This window comes from Schistocerca piceifrons, chromosome 11 (assembly GCF_021461385.2).
Source record: "Schistocerca piceifrons isolate TAMUIC-IGC-003096 chromosome 11, iqSchPice1.1, whole genome shotgun sequence".
In the NCBI taxonomy this organism is placed as follows: domain Eukaryota; kingdom Metazoa; phylum Arthropoda; class Insecta; order Orthoptera; family Acrididae; genus Schistocerca; species Schistocerca piceifrons.
This window is the reverse complement of record NC_060148.1, coordinates 42,853,508-42,876,231: the sequence shown is the minus strand read 5'-3', so window position 1 is coordinate 42,876,231 and position 22,724 is coordinate 42,853,508. Positions and strand designations below refer to the sequence as shown.

The following is a 22,724-nucleotide window of genomic DNA, read 5'->3' as shown; positions in this document are numbered from 1 at the left end:
CCACCGTGGACAGTGAAGCTCTTGACACTGTGCTTCCAGGTGATCAGCTGAGTTGTGAAAGGCACGTTCCTGTATGATATTTCAACAACAGACACAGTCGTTACCTTTGGGAGCTGCTAGCTGGGTCACTATGCATACTTGCTGCCTGGCCTACAACTGGACCGAAGCACTGTGTGCGTCACACAGTTATTCGTAGCTGAGGCTGATTCCCAGTGTCAGTTACACACTGTGATCCTCTTTTGTTTTTCAGAGACCGCACTGATATTCCGTGAAATGCAAATGCCTTCAGTGTTTACCACCCCTGGTGGGCAAGGTGCCCAGCCTTATTTAAACTGATACCTCCATTCCAGTTTACTACAACTTTTGGACTTCTTTGTATTGCTAGAATCCTTAATTACAGCGTCCCAGAAACTTTGTGTTTACATGAGGACACTGGCCTTACAGCGTTTCATCTTGAGATTATATCAGAGGCAGTGCTCAGCGACAGCTGATTTTCTAAGCTGTTTTAGTTGGGTGTGTCAGTGAACCTGTCCTCAACTGTTCTACTGCTCTGCCCCATGTAAGATATGCTACATACACTTGACCTTCTGAGAAGCACATCATCTCTAACATTGCAAGCCACATTGCTTATCTTTGTTGACGTGAGTGAAATACTGTGGATGCCATTTTCCATACAGGCCTACTGATATCAGTAGATATTGAGTAATTATTTCTCTATTTCAATACACTTCTTTTAGATGATGTAATTCTGCAGCAGTGCTCTCATGATCTGACACTACACGAGGAAGGCTTCGCTGCAATGCCCATAGTTGGTAATAATGGCACAGTACAATGAGCCTACACTTATGTAGTTCTGGAGTACATCGGATAGTGATTCAGCTGGAACTAATGTATAAAGTAATATATCTTTTGTTATTATAATATTTTGTAACACCAGCAAAGTGTATTTCCTTAGTTTTAATTTATTGAATTATTTTGAAGTTTGGGGACCCATGTTTCTGTCACATTTAACTATTTTCCTTTATTTTTGAAAGCCTATGCCTTTGTATTTTGAGTTTCCAGGATGAAATACTGATAACTATATGTGAAAAATTATGTCCCCCCTTATCAATTATCAGCAGAGAATTTTGGTCTTATCAATATTTAAAACTGTTAAAACCCCATTTTAAATTTATTGCATCTGACACTAATTGATTATTCAAGCTTAACAAAACTTCAATTACTATTTGATTAAAGTATTATACACATTCCATTTGCGAACAAATACCAAGATGAGTGATACTCTACAATCCATCTTGTATCTTTGGTTTATGTTTCTTTAGCTGGAGGTAGCTGGCAGTGAGCTGTGGAGAAAGGAACCCGTTTTGTAACTGTGTTGATGATCAGACATGTGGAGAAAAAACTGCAATTTCTCTCCATTGCACCCATGTGAAACACATTGTTTATGTGTCAACAAATCTGAAAAACTGAATTTTTTTTTAAGAATTTCATTTTATACCTGATTAGATAATTCTGAGAACATGACTGAAATGCATTGTTGACTATTTCATTGCATGAATGAATTGTGCTGGTATACTGAGACCAAGAAGGAGAAGGATATATTGTTCTGAACGTTTTCAAGATCCAGACACCCTTTTGGTAAAATCATACTCCATTTTTTTTCCAGACAGCAAGCAAAAACAACAAGTACAACAATGTACTTAAGATGAGTGTTATTCTTAACTATTTATTGTTCACAATGTTAATGAAATATTTCTAGCACCTGAGCCCTGCAATTTCTTTTAGTCAACTCTACATATTGTGTCCACAGACAGATGTGTGTGACTTTTTATTGCAACAGTTATTCAAACATATTTTAATCATACAGCAGGACACGGTGGCTTTAGAACACCCAGTACATACCAGCTAGCAAAATATCTGGAGCACCAAGAGAATGTGTATTTCAGGCAAAATCGTGTCATCCCAGTAAAACAAACATGTGAAGCAGTGCAGCAGGAGCTAGGAGTCAAACTCAGCTATAAATAGTGGTGTGACACAAATTTTAACATCATTCTTTACAAAAAGATATTTCCAAGTCAAAAACAAAGTCATATTCTATGAGAACATGGAAACATGTCTTTCAGTACCCATGTAAGGAACTATAATCTGGGAACTTCCCTCCATTACTCAACAAAATAGAACAATTAGTACAAAATAAGTCATTAGGTGGAATCTTTGGGAATCTCTGTGCACCCCCCCCCCCCTCTCACTCTTCCAAATTGGGGCATCTTTACATGCTCACTGTGCACTCAGAACTGAGAACTGTGAAGAGTGATGTGATGCGCGATCGACAGATGTACTAGAGACACTGACCTACACATCTGTGCAAAACTTCATCAGGCTTCCACTGTGGTTTCCTTTTTTGCAACTGATTGGACCTTACTTTCTGAATAGCCCTCATATGATTTTCTTTAAAAAAAATGGTAAATCCAGGGTGGAATGTATTAACATAAGATAATTGCAGTCTCTGGCTACTGAGACCTGACTTGGTTTGTGGCCTCATCAGACAGAGACTGCTGTCATGTATGAGTGAGCCCCATTTGCATGTCTGTGTGTGGAGGGGGACGCGCGCCCAATGAGGTCTTGTTGGCCAAACACTCATTTTCTGGTGCCTGTCTGCAACTCAGTATCTCTGCTATATGGTGAGTAGCAACTATCCTTTTCACAATACTGTTACTAAGAAATGAGATTTATGAAGAAGAATCTAGACCCCAAAACAGGTTCTATGTGCTATTAAAAATTACATATCAATAAGCAAAGTTTTTCCTCTGTAGCACGGAACCCATGAGGTGTGGAACTAACAACTTATGACCCAAACCTTCCCCCAAAGGGATCAAAAGAATGTGTGCCTTCAAGCTTATAAACTAAATATTTTACTGTCATGCAAGTGATAGCAAAGGTGATATAATGTGTGAAAAAGAGGAAAAAAATTGAATTTTGTGACAGTCCAGGCAGCAGGTACACTTAACAGTACATCTCACATCAACTGGAGAAGATGACTGGGTCAGTCACTGAAGTATCGTGTGGAATAATGGAACTGACAACTCTCCTGAGCACCCAAAAGTACAGTGTTAATTTATGATGCTGCGGAAATGTGAGAGGAGATGCTGCGGCTGACCTGGGGTCCTGGGTGGGCGGCGGCGGTGTGGCCGTAACGTTGAAGTCGCAGCCGTCCGTCCTGGTGGGCAGCCTTACTGCGTCTGGCCGGGGGACGCCGAAGCCGACCCACATGGAGAAGGCGAGCCCCGTGGCCAGGCCCGTTATGGCTCCCTGCAACACCGTCACGTAGCAGTAGGCGTTCAGTGGGAAGAGGGGCTGAAAAATAGTCAAAAAAGTCTGCAGGGATCTGAGAAAAGTTCACGTCGCTCTTTCAGTTGACGGTGAGGAGAAAGAACTGAAGGATGAGAAAGCCTTGTGGGCATCTGTAGATATTTATGCAATCTGAGCAAGACTAATATTGCCGTTTTTGATACCAAAGCATTTGGGAAATTCGTGTCGATTGTTAAGAAAAGTAACGAGGAAAAACGTCACTGATTACTACCCTTAAAAGTGAAGCAACAGGAAGTGAACTTAATCATCCAGTGGGCTCGCCATTTTTTGTAACACAAGCCGGCACACGCTATATTTTGTACACTTGTAAAGAGTAGTGGTCTTTATGATACCGTGGTTAAGATATGTGAGCAAAATCATTGTTTAATCTTATTTTGATTACACAACCTTAAAATAAACTTACATAACCTTGCTAGAGGATTGCTTAACTAAACAATAATGAAATAAACTTTCATTATGTCACTCCGTTTCCACGGATAGGTTTTACCTCTCAGTAATGACCCACGGTATACAGCTGCATCAGATCCCAACCAACCAATTATTTTATTACTAATTAACTCGTAGGGAACAGCTTCATTAGGGGGTCGTGCTGCTACCTCAATCTGTGTCACTTTCATGCGCGACGCATAAATTTTTTTTGTTACCTACCTCGCTGTTTATTTTATGTTACTGCTGATCACTTGGACATATGACAACACAATTTATCACCAATCTATCTGAAGCAAAAACGAAGGAATTGGTATAGCCTCACAACTGTGAAACAACAATGGAACAGTGCAAAACAATGTCATTTGTGTTTGGCGGACTTTATACATAGGCAAGGCAGCTCGAGAGTTGAAGTGTGGTTATGCAGTTCCAACTTTATGTTGGTATAGAGAACCAGCAACTAAGTTTATTTAAACTATTATCACAGTTGCACACAATTTTTGATGGTGACTGATTTCACACACTTACATTCATTTTCAAACAACTGCCTTCATTCCAAATGTTTAACTAAGCCTAATTCAATTGATAAGAGTCTTTTGAATAGATCATTGGAATTATGCTTAGTTAGACATTTGAATGTAGGCAGTTGTTTGAGAATGAATGCAAGCATTCAAAACTAGCCACTGTCAAAAATTACAAGCACCTGTAATGGAAACCTAAATAAATAATCAGTTTAAGCATGCTAATTCAACTAATGACAATTACAACACTGTCCTAGTTGTAATATACGTATGTATGTGACTCCTCAGGGAGTCACACCTACCGATTACGTGGCTGGCGACCACGGGGCCCCAAGCTGAGTTCTAACATTGCTTCCACTTACTTATGCCAGGCTCCTCACTTTTATTTTTCCTATCTGGCCACCCTCGGCCAGCTCTTGTTCTTTTCCGACCCCGAAGCTATTAGGTTTCGAGGACTAGGGGTCTTTCATTTTCCAACCTATGCAGTGTCTGACCCAGAGTGTGTGGCTGCAAAAAGCATCTGTATTCCATGTTAGGGGTGGCCTCCAGAACTGCAGAAGGCAACGGAATACCACCACAGATTGTCTTCCCTGCATAATGCAGTCTCCATTTTATGCGCTAAAATGGCGTCCTCTTATGTTAAATCAGTATCCGGAGGTAAAATAGTCCCCCCATTCGGATCTCCAGGATGGGGGGTGGGGGGGGGAGGGGGGGGGTGGGGGGGGGGGGGGGGGGGGGAACAACTAGAAATGAGGCAAAATATCAAAACGAGAATTGATACCTGGAATGTTAGAACTCTGCTACAAGCAGGAAAACTAGAAAACCTTAAAAGAGATATGGAAAAGAATCATATGGACCTTGTAGGAGTTGCTGAGGTAAGATGGAATGGACATGGAGAGTTGCAGTCAGATGAATATGTGTTGTACTACTCAGGAGGAGAAGTAAAAGGAATTAATGGAGTAGGAATGATTATGACAAAGGAATTGGCTAATATGTAGATTATGCAAATGACCGTGTTAATGGTGTAAGTCTGAAAGGAGCACAAAAAGATTTACTGATTGTCCAGGTGTATATGCCAACTTCAGAACATGATGACCAAATTGTAGAGGAAAGATACAATGTAATAGAGAGAATAATGGATGAAAATAAAAAATGCTGCAAAATAGTAATGGGAGACTGGAACGTCATTGTGGGAAAAGGGAAAGAGGGAAACATAGTAGGCAGTCAAGGTCCTGGAAAGAGAAATGATAGAGGTGAATGGCTAATTGACTTCTACAGGAAACGGAAGCTGATAGCGGCAAACACATGGTTCTAGAACCATAGGAGGAGGCTCTACACTTGGAAATCACCAGGGGATAAATATAGAAACCAAATCGATTTTCTACTGGTAGAAGAAATATACAGGAATGGAATCAAGAAGGTGCACACATTACCAGGTGCAGATATTAATAGTGACCACAACTTACTTATGGCAGAAATAGAAATAAGAATGAAAAAACTGAAGAAGGCGACCATGGTGAAGAAGTGGGATCTAGAGAAGATAAGATACAACAAGGAACAAATTACAGAAATGCTGTCTTGGGAGTTTCTAAACACATTATGAGACAAAGAAGCACCTGATAATGCCAACAAGTACTGGAATATGCTGAAAGAAGGAATCATTAAAGCCGGACAGCAAAATATAGGATATGTAAAATGGAAAAGGTCGAAAAAACGATGTCACACAAGAAGCGATTTCCAAGATGGAGGAGAGAAGAAAATTGAAAAACGAGGGCACTGAAAATGCTAGAAAGATATACTGAAGGTTAAATAATGAACTGCGAAGACAAACAGAGCAGGCTAGGAAAAAATGGCTAAAAGAGGAATATGATGAAGTTGAAGAACTGGACAGGAAGAGAAGATATGACTTACTATACAACAGAGTAAAGACTATGACATGGGAACAAAACAGAGCAGGAAGTGCTACTATGGAAATTTTGAGTAAAGACGAAGAGGTAGTGTACAAAGATTGTGACGATGTCCTCCAGAGATGGGAAGAATATCTAAAAGAGCTATATGACACAAATAGCAAACCAGAAACTCTGGAACTTGAATCACACAACAGTGTAAGTGAGGACGAGAAAGGACCAATCATCATAATGGAAGTAGTAAAGTCTGCCATAGCTGCAATGAAAAATGACAAAGCGGTAGGTACAGATATGATACCAGGAGAAATACTAAAATGCTCGAACCAAGATGTAATAAGAGAAATATTGAGATTATGTAATAAAATATATGACAGTGGTGAATGGCCTGAGGACTTTCTAACAACAGTAATGATTCCATTCCCGAAAAAACATGGAACCAAGAAATGCAGTGAGCACAGGACAATCAGCCTCATTTCACATGCAGCCAAAGTGGTGTTAAGAATAATTAATAAAAGACTTGAAAAAGTAATGGAGGAGAATCTTGGCAAGCAGCAGTTTGGCTTTAGATGGAATACAGGCACCAGAGATGCAATAGGGCTCCTACGAATCTTGGGAGAAAGGTTTATTGAAAAAGGAAGAGACCTATGAATGTGCTTCATTGATCTAGAAAAGGCATTTGACAATGTGGTTTGGGACGAGCTGGCGACTATAATGAGGGAAAAGAGAGTGGACTGGAAAACCAGAAGACTTGTAAACTCATTATATCTTAATCAAAAAGTTTCAATTAAAGTGAGAGGAGAAAGTAAAAACTGGATCGGACTAGGAGAAGGAGTAAGACAAGGATGCTGTCCATCACCTACTCTTTTCAACCTCTACTTGGAAAATATGATTGACCAATGCTCATTAGATGACACAGATGTAGAAATTGGAGGAAGAAGAGTAGGGTGTTTGAGGTTTGCTGATGACATGGTCCTTCTAGCCACAGGGGAAAAAGAATTACAGGATTTGGTGGACACCATTGAAACAAATGGAAAAAAATATAGAATGAAAAATAACACAAATAAAACAAAAGTATTGGCACTAGGAAGAAATAAGGAAATAAAAATTATGCTGAATGGAGAAATACTAGTAGAACAGGCGCAAAATTTTAAGTATCTTGGAAGAAGGGTAGACACTGAATGGAAGTGAACCACAGAAATTAAAAGAAGGATAGCAATGGCAAAAAGAGGCATTTCATAATAACAGGAGAATTTTCTGCAGTGGTCTGGACAGAGAACTCAGGAAGAGACTCATAAAATGTCTTGTATGGAGTGTTCCTCTATATGGCGATGAAACATGGACTATGAGGAAGAAAGACAGAGAAAAGCTGGAGGCTTTTGAGATCAGGACATGGCAGAGGATGGAATGTATATGTTGGATGGACAGAGTAAAAAATGAAGAGGTACTGAGAAGAGCGGGAGAGAAAAGACAGTTACTAGATGTAATAAAGAGAAGAAAAAGAAATTGGATTGGGGACATATTAAGAAAGAGGGACGGATTTATAAAAACAGTTTTAGAAGGTTATGTAGAAGGGAAAAGGAAACGAGGAAGAAGAGATTCCAGATACTGGATGACATGATGGACGGTACAACATACAGCAGCCTTAAGAAGGAAGCAATGGATCACAGAAAATGGAGAGGCAAAGGACCTGCTAATATAGCAGATAACTGATGATGATGATGATTTGTTAGTAGATTTCATTGCATTATTTTAATGTCTTCCATTTTTTAAGTTGATTGGCATAATTAAAGTTTAATAAAATGTGGTTTGAAAGCTATAATTGGCGTTGTCTGGGTAGTGTGTCAACCAGGCCAGCATTCAACAAGGTGAATGTGGGCAGCCTCACACAACAACTGCAACCTACTCTTAACAGCCTATTGACCCAAGGTGAGCTTCCCCCTCCCCCCCCCTCCAATCACCCTAACCCCCCCCCCCCTCTCCGATACCACCACCACCACCACCAGAACCACATAATAGTGCAGCCCTGCCAACTAGGCTGCTGAATTCATAATTATATGACAGCATGTTGTGCTTTGTTGCACCTCATGGACTTTGAGAAGATATCCTTTCTTGAAGTGGGGATCTTTTCCATCTTGCTTTTTCACACTTTATCACCCCCCCCCCCCCCCACCGCCATCTAGTGCAGAAAGTGGTATTTTCTCTTTCAGATCGATGCATGTGGGCTCACAGATGAAAGTGCATATGAGCACACCTACAGTATAGCAAGGCGGTTCTTCAGAGTCTACTACAATCATTCTGCTATTGTAGAACAGAATGTGACCTCATCAAGACAAGACATATATTCTTTTTCCACACACATATGGTAAATTACTGTTGTGACTAACCAATTTATCAGCAGTAGAAGGTATCCTTGTCAGAATTGGTGACTGCTGCTGGGCAGGTACACTGCACCCACATTCATTATGCTGGGAATAGATACCAGAATCCTTAAACAGATGTGTTAGAATGGTTACTTTCTGGAGCTCAATAAGGAGTGTATGAAGAAGGGATAGAATAGTTTGGGGAATATATTTTGGCAGTTTTCTGTAAAATTCTGCAGCAGGCACCAATGCAGGACAATGTTGAAATCACTATCATGCCAAAGAAAATGCATTATTTATTGGGAACAAAGTGCATGGCACTTCGGTACCCCCACATTCCAGGAAGTGTCAAATGACCCCTTTTGCATCCATTGTGGATTCCAATCCTCAGACCAGAGTGTGCAGTAGGAACAAACAAAGGAAAAGTGGCACAAATAAAGAGTGGCATAAAGGAGAGCATCAACATTGTGGAACAGATTACTGTGCAATATTTACCACTTTTCTATCTGTTTGAATTCATAGGAAGTCTCACTTCCAACTTCATACTAAATGGAAGCTTGTTGAATGTCTTTTCAAGAGAGTAACTAACTCCAGTCTGATTCCTCAGCAAGAACACAAAGATCAAAGAACGTTTTTTAACACTGCATATCACAGTTAGGATTAAGAGCAATTTTTATTAACCCTCAAGTAGGTGCGTGCGCACACACAGACACACACACACACACACACACACACACACACACACACACACACATTCCACGTGGGAAAAATATATATCAAAAACAAAGATGCTGTGACTTACCAAACGAGAAAGTGCTGGTAAATAGACCCAATAAAAACACACAAATTTCAAGATTTTGCAACCCAAGGTTGTTTCATCAGGAAAGAGGGAAGGAGAGGGAAAGACGTAAGGATGTGGGTTTTAAGGGAGAGGGTAAGGAGTCATTCCAATCCCAGGAGCGGAAAGGCTTACCTTAGGGGGAAAAAAGGACAGGTATACACTCGCACACACACACACACACACACACACACACACACACACACACACACACACACATCCATCCACACATATATACAGACACAGGCAGACATATGTAAATTCAAAGAGGTTGGGCAGAGATGTCAGTCGAGGTGGAAGTACAGAGGCAAAGATGTTGTTGAATGACAGGTGATGTACGAGGGGCGGCAACTTGAAATTAGCGGAGGTTGAGGCCTGGTGGGTAACGGGAAGAGAGAATATATTGAAGGGCAAGTTCCCATCTCCAGAGTTCTGATAGGTTGGTGTCAGTGGGAAGTATCCAGATAACCCGGACGGAGTAACACTGTGCCAAGATGTGCTGGCTGTGCACCAAGGCATATTTGGCCACAGGGTGATCCTCTTTACCAACAAACACTGTCTGCCTGTGTCCGTTCATGCGAATGGACAGTTCGTTGCTGGTCATTCCCACACAGAAGGCTTCACAGTGTAGGAATTCAACCTTTTAATCCTATACAAATTCCATTACTTAATACAGCCATTCTTTTAGCCTCAGGAGCAACCGTAACATGAGCACATCATAGTTTAATAGAATCTAATCACACTCAAGCATTACAAGGATTATTTTTTACAGTATTATTAGGATTATATTTCACAATACTTCAAGCTTACGAATATTTAGAAGCACCTTTCACTATTGCAGATGCAGTATATGGATCAACATTCTTTGTTGCAACAGGGTTCCATGGTCTCCACGTAATTATTGGAACAATTTTCTTAACAACAAGTCTACTTCGACACTCATTAAATCATTTCTCACCAAGACACCACTTTGGATTTGAAGCAGCAGCATGATATTGACACTTCGTAGACATAGTATGACTATTCTTATACATTTATATTTATTGATGAGGTAGATAATTGTTTTTCTAGTATAAATAGTACATTTGACTTCCAATCAGGAAGCTTAAGCTATCTACAAGAGTTTTTATTAAATTTATTATTCCAATAATTGTTATAATCCTCGCAACAACATTATCAAAAAAACTACTCAATGATCGAGAAAAAAGTTCACCATTTGAGTGTGGGTTTGTTCCAAAAAGATCAGCACGAATACCAGAATGATAGTTGCTCCATTAATGGTGAAGCTCTGTCTTGAAGGGATAAATTTGATCTTGTTGCCATTAAATGTTTTTCTAATAAAAGGTCAAACTTTTATTTGTAGAGCTTAAATCTACTGCACTAATCTGCCATATTAGAATCTAGAGATTAAGGGTAATTCTGAGTAACTTTGTTCTGCAGGTGGATTATTTTGTAGTCATTCTGTTGATCTTCTTATATTAGCTGTGAATACAATTGCTCAAACCATTCTTTCTCATATGATTACAATGAATATAATAATTCCTACAATAGAAATTGTAGACCCAATTCTTGATACTACATTTCATGATGTATATGCATCTGGGTAATCTGAATATTGTCGTGGTATTCCTGCTAACCCTAAGAAGTGTTGAGGGAAGAATGTTAAGTTTCCTAAAATAAATATAATTGTGAACTGGATTTTTAATCATGTATTATTTATAGTCAATCTTGTAAATAGTGGGTATCATTGAATAACACCTCCTATAATTGCGAATACTGCTCCTATAGATAGAACATAATGGAAGTGGGCTACTGTATAATGTGTGTCATGTAATACAATATCAAGTGATGAGTTTGCTAGTATTAATCCTGTTAACCCACCAATTGTAAATAAGAAAATAAATCCTAGAGCTCATAGTAATGGTGGGTTAAACTCGAGTTTAGTTCCAGGTAATGTAGCTAGTCCTCTGAATGCCTTAATTCCTGTAGGTACAGCAATAATTATTTGTTGCTGATGTGAAGTATGCTCGTGTGTCAACATCCATTCCTACTGTAAATATATGATATGCTCATACAATAAATCCTATTAATCCAATTGATAACATAGCATAAATTATACCCAATGTTCCAAATGATTCAATTTTTCCTCTTTCTTGACATACACTGTGTGAAATAATACCAAATCCGGGTAGAATTAAAATGTAAACTTCTGGGTGTCCAAAGAATGAGAATAGGTGTTGACATAGAATTGGATCTCCTCCTCCCGCAGGGTCAAAGAATGATGTATTTAGGTTTTGGTCTGTTAATAATATAGTAATAGCTCCTGCTAAAACTGGAAGTGAAAGAAGAAGAAGGAGAGCTGTAATAGCTACAGACCAAACAAATAAAGGTGTTAGGTCTAAAGTTATGCTTTCTGATTGTATATTAATTGCTGTTGTAATGATGTTTACTGCACCAAGAATTGATGATACACCTGCTAAGTGTAGTAGAAAAATGGCTAGATCTACAGATGCGCCCCCGTGTGCAATAGCTCCTGATAGAGCGGGTAAACTGTTCATTCTGTACCAGCACCATTACCTACTATAGAAGATGTAAGAAGAAGGGTTAATGAAGGTGGTAGTAATCAAAAACTTATATTATTTATTCATGGGAATGCTATATCTGGTGCACCAATTATTAATGGTACAAGTCAATTACCAAATCCACCAATTATAATAGGCATTACTATGAAGAAAATTATTACAAATGCATAGGCTGTAATAATAACATTATAAATGTGGTCATCTCCAATTAGACATTCTGGTTGACCAAGTTCAGCACGAATAAGTATTCTTATTGATGTTCCTATTATTCCTGCCCATGCTCCAAACAGAAAGTATTAAGTACCAATGTCCTTATGGTTTGTTGGGAATATTCATTCTTGCAGTAAGATGGCTGAATTTTAGGTGGTAGAATGTAAATCTACTTATGACATATTTTCTCTCTTACCATACTCTGCTCTTATATTCAGTTATGATTCTAGACTGCAATTCTAGAAGTGTAAAGTTTTACTAAGGCCTAAAAGATTATTCTTTTAATTATAGCTTTGGAGGTTATTAGTATAATTAACTTAAGTCCTTAGTACAATGACATTAAGGTAGATGTTGAGAGCAATCCTATTGTTGAAATTATTACGGTTATAGGAAGAATAATTATTGATTTTTAATACTTTATCTTTATAGATCATGAATTTTCGGTATATGACATAATTAAGGCTGAGAATCTAATACGTATGTAATAATAAAGTGTAATTATAGTTAATACGAGTATAATAGTTACAATAGTTGTTATGTTGTTTTCTATTAATGATTGTATTACAATTCATTTTGGTACGAATCCAAGAAAAATGGTGGTAAACCACCTAGAGATAGAAGAGATAAGAATATTATGAATTTAATTTCAGTTTTTATGTTTCTAGCTGAATAAATCTGGTTTACAACGAATAGATTTATTTGTTTGAATAATAAAACCATCATAAAATGGTTCAAATGGCTCTGAGCACTATGGGACTTAACTTCAGTGGTCATCAGTCCCCTAGAACTTAGAACTACTTAAACCTAACTGACCTAAGGACATCACACACATCCATGCCTGAGGCAGGATTCAAACCTTCAAGTATAGTGGTTGCGCGGTTCCAGACCGTAGCACCTAGAACCGCTCGGTCACATCGTCCGGCAAATCATGATCAGCGTTAGTAGTGAATAAATAATAAAGTATAGTTCTCAGATGTTCTCTCTGACTGTTAGAGATCTAATTATTCACCCTAAGTGTCTAATTGAAGAATATGCTAGAATCTGGCGTAGAGATGTTTGATTTAAGCCTCCTATTGCCCCAATAACGATTCTTAAAATGATAATGGTTCAAATAAAGGTTCTTAGTTGAATACAATATGATAGTACTATTATTGGGCCAATTTTTTGTCATATTATTAATGATAAACAGTTATTCCATCTTGAAGCGCCTATTACTTCTGGAAATCAGTAACGAGAAGGTGCAGCTCCAATCTTTAATAATAATCTAGATCTAATTGTTATTGAGGGGATAAATTCTGTTTCCCATCCTATTGGATACTTTATTTGAATCAACAAAATTGAAAATAATAGTATTGTCGATCCTACTGCCTGGACAATAAAATATTTAATTGATGATTCATTTATCATTATATTTTTATTTCTCATTAGAAGCAGACTAAATGAAAGTAAGTTGATCTCAAGTCCTATTCAAACTGCAAATCAGGAATTTGATGAAATGGACCGGGTTGTTCCTATCATTAATGTTGAAAGGAAGAGAAGTTTTGTAGAGTTGTTGGTCATTAAAAAGGAGAGGATTGATACCTCTATAAATGGGATATGAACCCTTTAGCTTGATTAGCTTACCTTTTTACATTTCGGTGTATGATGCACGTTAGTTTTTGATACTAAATGAGGTAGTTCAATTCTATCTTATGTAATTTGTTTATTGTACGTAATTTTTATTTACTTAATTTACCCCATCAAGGCAACCCTCTAATTATGCACTTCGTTTATTTAATATATAAATATGTCTGCTTGTGTCTGTATATGTGTGGATGGATATGTGTGTGTGTGTGTGTGTGTGTGCGAGTGTATACCCGTCCTTTTTTCCCCCTAAGGTAAGTCTTTCCGCTCCTGGGATTGGAATGACTCCTCACCCTCTCCCTTAAAACCCACATCCTTTCGTCTTTCCCTCTCCTTCCCTCTTTCCTGATGAGGCGACAGTTTGTTGCAAAAGCTTGAATTTTGTGTGTATGTTTGTGTGTCTGTCGACCTGCCAGCACTTTCATTTGGTAAGTCACATCATCTTTGTTTTTAGATATATATATATATATATATATATATATATATAAAAACAAAGATGGTATATGTGTGGATGGATATGTGTGTGTGTGCGAGTGTATACCTGTCCATTTTCCCCCCTAAGGTAAGTCTTTCCGATCCCGGGATTGGAATGACTCCCTACCCTCTCCCTTAAAACCCACATCCTTTCGTCTTTCCCTCTCCTTCCCTCTTTCCTGATGAGGCAACAGTTTGTTGCGAAAGCTTGAATTTTGTGTGTGTGTTTGTGTTTGTTTGTGTGTCTATCGACCTGCCAGCGTTTTCGTTCGGTAAGTCACATCATCTTTGTTTTTAGATATATTTTTCCCACGTGGAATGTTTCCCTCTATTATATATATAATATATATCCAGCAGGGATACAACTTCCTCAAATCCTGCCCTGAAATGAGATCCATCCTTCATTAAATCCTCCCCACTCCACCAAGAGTGTCTTTCCGCCGTCCACCTAACCTTCGTAACCTGTTAGTTCATCCCTATGAAATCCCCAAACCACCTTCCCTACCCTCTGGCTCTTAACCGCCCCCCGGTGTAAAACCTGTCCCATGCACCCTCCCGCCACCACCTACTCCAGTCCTGTAACCCAGAAGGTGTACACGATCAAAGGCAGAGCCACATGTGAAAGCACCCATGTGATTTACCAACTGACCTGCCTACACTGTGATGCATTCTATGTGGGAATGACCAGCAACAAACTGTCCATTCGCATGAATGGACACAGGCAGACAGTGTTTGTTGGTAACGAGGATCACCCTGTGGCTAAACATGCCTTGGTGCGCGGCCAGCACACCTTGGAACAGTGTTACACCGTCCGGGTTATCTGGATACTTCCCACCAACACCAACCTATCCGAACTCCGGAGATGGAAACTTGCTCTTCAATGTATCCTCTCTTCCCGTTACCCACCAGGCCTCAATCTCCGCTAATTTCAAGTTGCCGCCACTCATACCTCACCTGTCATTCAACATCATCTTTGCCTCTTCACTTCTGCCTCGACTGACATCTCTGCCCAAACTCTTTGTCTTTAAATATGTCTGCTTGTGAGATGTCTGCTCGTGTCTGTATATGTGTGGATGGATATGTGTGTGTGTGCGAGTGTATACCCGTCCTTTTTCCCCCTAAGGTAAGTCTTTCTGCTCCCGGGATTGGAATGACTCCTTACCCTCTCCCTTAAAACCCACATCCCTTCGTCTTTCCCTCTCCTTCCCTCTTTCCTGATGAGGCAACAGTCTGAATTTTGTGTGTGTGTTTGTTTGTGTGTCCATCGATCTGCCAGCGCTTTCGTTCGGTAAGTCACATCATCTTTGTTTATATACATATATATATATATATGAATATAATAGAGGGAAACATTCCACGTGGGAAAAATATATTTAAAAACAAAGATGATGTGACTTAGCAAACAATAGCGCTGGTAGGTTGATAGACTCACAAACAAACACAAACATACAGACAAAATTCGAGCTTTCGCAACCAACAGTTGCTTCATCAGGAAAGAGGGAAGGAGAAGGAAAGATGAAAGGATGTAGGTTTTAAGGGAGAGGGTAGGGAGTCATTCCAATCCTGGGAGCGGAAAGACTTATCTTAGGGGGAAAAAAGGACAGGTATACACTCGCCACACATGCATATCCATCTGCACATACACAGACACAAGAATATATATATATATATATATATATATATATATATATATATATATATATATATATCAATAATTTATATTAATATATTACATTTAATTAAATTTAAATTCTTATAAGTTTATTTTATTATCATTAAGTGATTATTTCAATAAATTTATTTACCGAGGATTATAGCTACTTATGTTTTTAGCTTAAAATAAATTATTACATTATAAAATATATAATAATATGTAAATTAATATTAAATATTATTATAATAGGATATAATGAATAAAATTAATAATATTAAAGATAAAATATTATGTTAATATAAATAATTATATCAATTATAATAATATAATTAATAAATTGTCTATAATTAGATTAGTCAACTAACTAATATTTAAGTTAACTTAATATAATTTTATATTAATAACATATTACATTAATTTACATAATTGTTTCTAATATATTTATTATATTATTTAATCTTTCTTTATTATTAGTGAAAAGAAAGATTAAATAAGAAAGAATACAATACAGTGGTAAACGTGTTCCATATATATCTTTATTTGTATACAATAGAGAAGTTGTGGTCACAAAGGGGGTCTGCTTCTTTCTTTTTGCTAACATTTGTAATCTTTTTCTTTCTTTTTCTTACATATTTGTATCTTTAATTTTTTCCTCTTTTGGTTAATTTTTAAATTTCTTATTTTTTGTTCCTAAAAGTTTTATTCTTGCTTGTTTATTCACGTTTTCTTTGTATTATTTGTAAGTTTTATTAAACTAAAAGTTCTTTTTGCAGTATTTTGATTTAATTATCAAGTGATTTTGGATTTAGCAATTGATTTAGTATCGGCATAATTCGTGCCAGCAGCCACGGTTATACGATTGATACAAGTGAATATTACTGGTTAGTACAGTTGTTTGTATTATTAGGGCTAAAATATAAATTTGTAGGGTGAAATGTTAAAATTTATTTGTAGCTCTTTTTATAAATCTGTGAAATTTAAATAATAAACTAGGATTAGATACCCTATTATTTTAAATGTTAATTGTATTAACCTGGGTACTATTAGTTAAGGTCTTTAAACTCAAAGAACTTGGCGGTATCTCATTCCATTCAGAGGAACCTACCCCATGATTGATAATACACAATTTACTCTACTTAGTTTATTTGTTTGTATATCTCCGTTATCAGAGAATCTTTTTAGAGTTATAATTCTCAAGATTTATAATTATAAAATATTACAGGTCAAGGTGCAGCTTGTAGTTAAGAGGAGGTGGGTTACAATAGACTTTTGTTTGTAATGGATTTGATGGCGAAATACTGTTAATGAAGGTGTATTTATTTAATACAACTGATATTGGCTCTGAGCTGTGTACACATCGCCCGTCGCTCTCATTATTTATTATTCTATTTTGATTATTTTGAAATAGCTCCAATTTAGATGAGATAAGTCATAACATAGTAGATGTACTGGAAAGTGTATCTAGGAAGAGGTTCAAGATATAACTCATCAGTAAAGTGTTTCACTAACACTGATAATTTTTCTGTGCAAACCAGGATATCTTGATTATTTTTTTTATTATATTTATTTTTTGTTTCTTTATTTAATATAAATAATTTTGTAGGATTTTGTCTTAGTATATTTTATAGAATTGATTTTTTAAATTATAGTGTATTGGTAATGTAAATGTTTTATGAAATATTATTTTAAATTTTTAAAGTAGATTTTATGTGTTGTACCTATTGTATCAGGGTTTATCAAAATTTAAGTATTTATTTTACTTGTCTCATTTTTGGATTTACATATAAATACTTTATAGTTAATGTATCATAATTATTATAAAATTATTTATAGAAATGAGATGTTAATCGTTTCCTAAGATATCTAGTTTCTTAAGAAAAAATTTAATTTTTTTAAGTTAGTTGTGTTTATTTAATTTTGTAAGTATAAATATTAACTTATTTATCCTTTAAGGGATAAGCTTTGAAGTTATTAACCTATAATTTGTTTTTGAAAATATAATAGTAAGCTTTAAACCATATATGTTTGAGATTACGTTTTAGTTCATTGTTTTATATTTTGATTTTATAACTATTTTAGGTTTTTTATTAAGATTGTTGATTTAATTTTAAAATCTTTGTAATAATGATAGAAATGGTATATTTATTTATATAAAATTTTTGCATTGTAAATTTATTATAAGGAACTAAGTAAAACTGATTACCAATTGTTTATCAAAAACATGTCCTCTTGAAATTCTTTGTGGTCTGACCTGCTCACTGAGCAGATTTTTAAAGAGCCGTGGTATTTTGACCGTGCAATGGTAGCATAATCAGTAGTCTCTTAATTAGTGGCTGGAATGAATGGCTTGACAAGAAATCAACTGTCTCTTAATAAATTTTTGAATTTCATTTTTGAGTCAAAAGGCTTAAATTCTTCTTTAGGACAAGAAGACCCCTTAGAGGTTATCATTTTACTTTTATATAGTTTTTTTGTTTGTCTTTCTACATTTAATGATGATGTTTTGTTGGGGTGACATGAAGAATAAATAAACTCTTCATTATCATATCATTGATTTATGTTTGTTGTTTTGATCCATAATTTATGATCATAAGATTAAGTTACCTTAGGGCTAACAGCGTAATTGTTTTTGAGAGCTCATATCGACAAAGTAGATTCTGACCTGGATGTTGGATTAAGAAAAATTATGGTTGCAGGAGCCCAGTGATTAGGTCAGTTCAACCCTTAAATTCTTACATGATCCAAGTTCAGACCGGCGTGAGCCAGGTCAGTTTCTATCCTAAGACTATTAATCCATATTAGTACAAAAGGACCATATGGTTAAAATATTTTTGACTATATTGATTAATATTAATTAATTTATTATTTTGACAGATTAATGTGTTGAATTTATAATTCATTTATGTAGATTTTTTCTACAAATGGTATTGATACTTTATGATTAATTTATGTTTATTTTAAATTTTTGTTTATTTGTTATTTGTGTTTCAGTTAGTGTTGCTTTTTTAACTTAATTGGAGCAGTTGTAGGTTATATTCAGATTTGTAAGTGTCCAAATAAAGTAGGTTTTGTAGGAATCCTGCAGCCCTTTAGCGATGCTATTAAGTTTATTTGTAAGGAGCAGCCAATTCCTATTGTATCTAATTATGTACTTTATTATTTTTCTCCTGTTTTTAATTTAATGATTTCTTTGGTTGTTTGAGTAATTTTTCCTTACTTAACTTATATGTGTTCTTTTCCTTATGGAATTTTTGTTTTTTTTTGTGTTGTACTAGATTAGGTGTTTATACCGTTATAATTGCTGGGTGGTCTTCTAATTCAAATTATTCTGTTGCTCAAACAATTTCATATAAAGTTAGTTTAGCTTTGATTTTATTATCTTTAATTATTTTAATTGGTAGTTTTAACATGTTTGATTTTATAAATTATCAGCTTTACTGCTGAATTATTATTATTTCTTTTCCCTTAGCTTTAGCTTGTTTTGCTTCTTGTTTGGCCGAAACTAATCGTACTCCTTCTGATTTTGCTGAAGGTGAATCTGAGTTAGTTTCGGACTTTAATATTGAATATGGAGCAGGTGGTTTTACTTTAATTTTTTTAGCTGAGTATACTATAATTGTTTTTATAAGAATATTATTAGCTTTAATTTTTTGGGGGTGATTCTTATTCTTTTATATTTTTTATTAAGCTTGCTATTATATCTTTTGGCTTTATTTGAGTTCGGGGTACCTTACCACAGTTCCGTTAGCTTGAAAAAGTTTTTTACCTTTATCTCTCAATTTTTTTTATTTTCTTTGTTGGTTTAACGATTTTATTTATCTCATTTATTTAGTGAAATTTTTTAAGAAAAGTTAAACTTCTAGTTTTATGTTTTCAAAACATATGCTTTTCCTAAGCTAATTAACTTATTTATTCCTTAATTAGCTTATTTCATGCGTTTGCAACATCTACATTAATTAAGAAGTATGTAAAGTAGATGACTGTTAAGATTTGTCGTGTTATGATGTAAGGTTCTTCAACTGGTCATTTACTAATTTGTGTTAATAGACATACAACAGCTACTATAATTCAGATTAGAATCTGATTAATAGGATAAAATTGGATATCTCGGAATGGTGTTTTGTTATAGAAAGGTAAAATTATTAAGATTCTAATTGATAAGAATAGTGCAATAACACCTTCTAAGTTGTCAGGAATTGATCGTAGAATTTCATATGCAAATACGAAATATCATTCTGGCTGAAGATGGACTGGTGTTACTAACAGATTAGCGGGTACAAAATTATCTGGGTCTCCTAGAAGGTAGGGATTAATTAAACATAATATAATTAATAATGATGTTATTAATACCAATGTGATAGAATCCTTGAAAGTAAAGTATGGGTGAAATGGGATTTTTTTTTTTTTTTTGATATTTCCATTTAGCCCTAATGGCTTATTAGATCCTGTTTGATGAAGGAAGAATAATAAATGGTAACACAAAATTAAATGTAAAGAATCGATTTAATGTTGCGTTATCAACAGCAAATTATCCTCACACTCATTGAACTAAGTCTGTCACTAAGTATGGAATTGCTGATAATAAATTAGTAATTACTGTTGCACCTCAAAATGATATTTGACTTCAAGGTAAAACGTATCCTATAAATTCAGTTGCTATAACTAAGAATAGAATTACTGTAACAATTATTCAGGTGTGTATGTATATATAAGATCCATAGTAAATTCCTCATCCTACATGCAAATAAATACAAATAAAGAATATAGATGCTCCATTTGCATGTAAAGTTCGAATAATTCAACCATTATTTATGTCTCGGCAGATGTGTACTACACTACTGAATACTATTTCAATATTTGATGTATAATGTATAGCTAAAATTAGGCCAGTTACGATTTGAATTACCAAGCATAACCCTAGCAGGGACCCAAAATTTCATCAAATGAAATATTTGTTGGTGCAGGTAAATCAATTAAAGAGTTGCTAATAATTTTAATTAAAGGATGTCTTAATCATAATGGTTTATTCATTAGTAAGTTATCTCATTTTACAAATAGGCCCCTGGTTAATACTAGTAATTTCAACTACTGTTAATAGTGCTAAAAATAAATTATTATTATTATTATTATTATTATGTGCGATTGGACCCATATGGATCACGCAAAGCTTTTCCGATTCAATTTTTTAATTCTCGAAACTTCTCTCATTCTTTCCCCATGAATTCTCTTTCTTTCCTCTGTCCATTTTGTCCCCTGTCTCTTGCAAACTTCGTTCTCGGGTTGTACTTTCCAACTATTGATTTTTTGCCTTTATACATTTCTGTTTATAACTTCTGAAGAATTTATTTGTGCATTTGCTAGATCTGTTTTGGTTTCTTTTATCCAGGGTATGGTTTTCAATTTTTCAATGTATATTAAAATTTTGTGGGAGAGTCTGGGTGTTGGGAGTCTGTGGATATGACCGTAAAATTTTAGTCTTCTTTTCCGGATGTCTGCGGCGAGGTTAGATAATTTTTCTGTAGTTTTCCGAGACTGTAACCTGTATCCATCTTCAGTTCTTTTTGGGCCAAGAATCTTTCTGATAATTTTGCGTTCCTCTTTCAGGATGCCTTCCAGGTCGCCTTTTCTATGGAGTGTGAGTGTTTCGCTGGCATATAGTGCTTCGGGCTTGATTACTGTATTGTAGTGTCGTATTTTTGAGTGAATGGAGAGACACTTTTTATTGTAGATGTTGTGGGTTTTCCAGTATGCTCTTTTCAGTTTTTCCAGTCGAACTTTTTGTGCAGTTTTCTCTCCCCCTGTGGGTTCTAGGACCTCGCCTAAGTATTTAAAGAATGGAACTCTCTCAATTTGTCCATATTTTGTAGTCAGTTTTTGAGTTTCAAATTTTGAGCAGATGAATTTGGTTTTTTGGAAGGAAATTTGTAGCCCAACTTTTTCGGCGCATTCTTTGAGAATGTCTATCTGTTTAATTGCTGTGGTCTCGTTTTCTGCTAGAATGGCCACGTCATCTGCAAATGCCAAGCATGAAATTTTAATACCATCTTTCGATCTTCCTAGTTGTATAGGCTTCCAGTAATTTTGATTCTTCAGTTCTTTTTCCCATTCTCGGATGACTTTGTCTAAGATAAGGTTGAAGAGGAGTGGAGACAAGCCGTCACCTTGTCTGACGCCGGTTTTGATCAGGAAGGGCTCTGATATTTCACCCAGGAATTTTATCTTAGAAGTTGTGTTTGTGAGCGTTTCTTTGATAAGGTTTAGGGTTTTCAGATCGAGTCCTAGCTCCTCAAGGATAATAACGAGAGATTGCCTATCGATTGAATCATAAGCCTTTGCGAAATCAACAAAGGAACAAATGATCGGACTGTTTCTGACTGCTTTGTATTTTAGTGTTGTCTTCCAATTGAAAATTTGTTCTGCACAGGATCGGTGAGGGCAAAAGCCAGCTTGGTATTCACCAATACTGTGTTCGAGTTGTTCTTGTGTTCGTTGAAGAAGACAAGCTGAGAGGATTTTATAAGTGACTTGGAGAAGGGAGATTCCTCGATAGTTGTTTATATCTGCCATGTCTCCCTTTTTATGCAGTGGATGAATTAGGGCGCATTTCCAATCTTCTGGTAGTTTTTCTGTCTGCCAAATGTCTGTGATGATTTGAGTGAGTTCTTTGAGGGAATTTGGTCCAAGATTTTTAAGTAGTTCTGCAGTGATATTATCTTCTCCGGATGCCTTGTTGTTTTTCAGTCTATGAATATGTCTTTGG

At 36.0% G+C, this 22,724-nt stretch overlaps 1 protein-coding gene across 1 annotated transcript in view; it reads right to left on the bottom strand.

Annotated features, from left to right (window-relative positions):
• LOC124720082 (putative sodium-dependent multivitamin transporter) overlaps positions 1–22,724 on the bottom strand; it is a 135,614-nt gene that overhangs the window by 17,582 nt on the left and 95,308 nt on the right. The window contains exon 10 of the mRNA XM_047245357.1: positions 3,158–3,309. Coding sequence (XP_047101313.1) covers positions 3,158–3,309 — 152 coding nt within the window. The remainder of the gene's footprint in view (positions 1–3,157; positions 3,310–22,724) is intronic.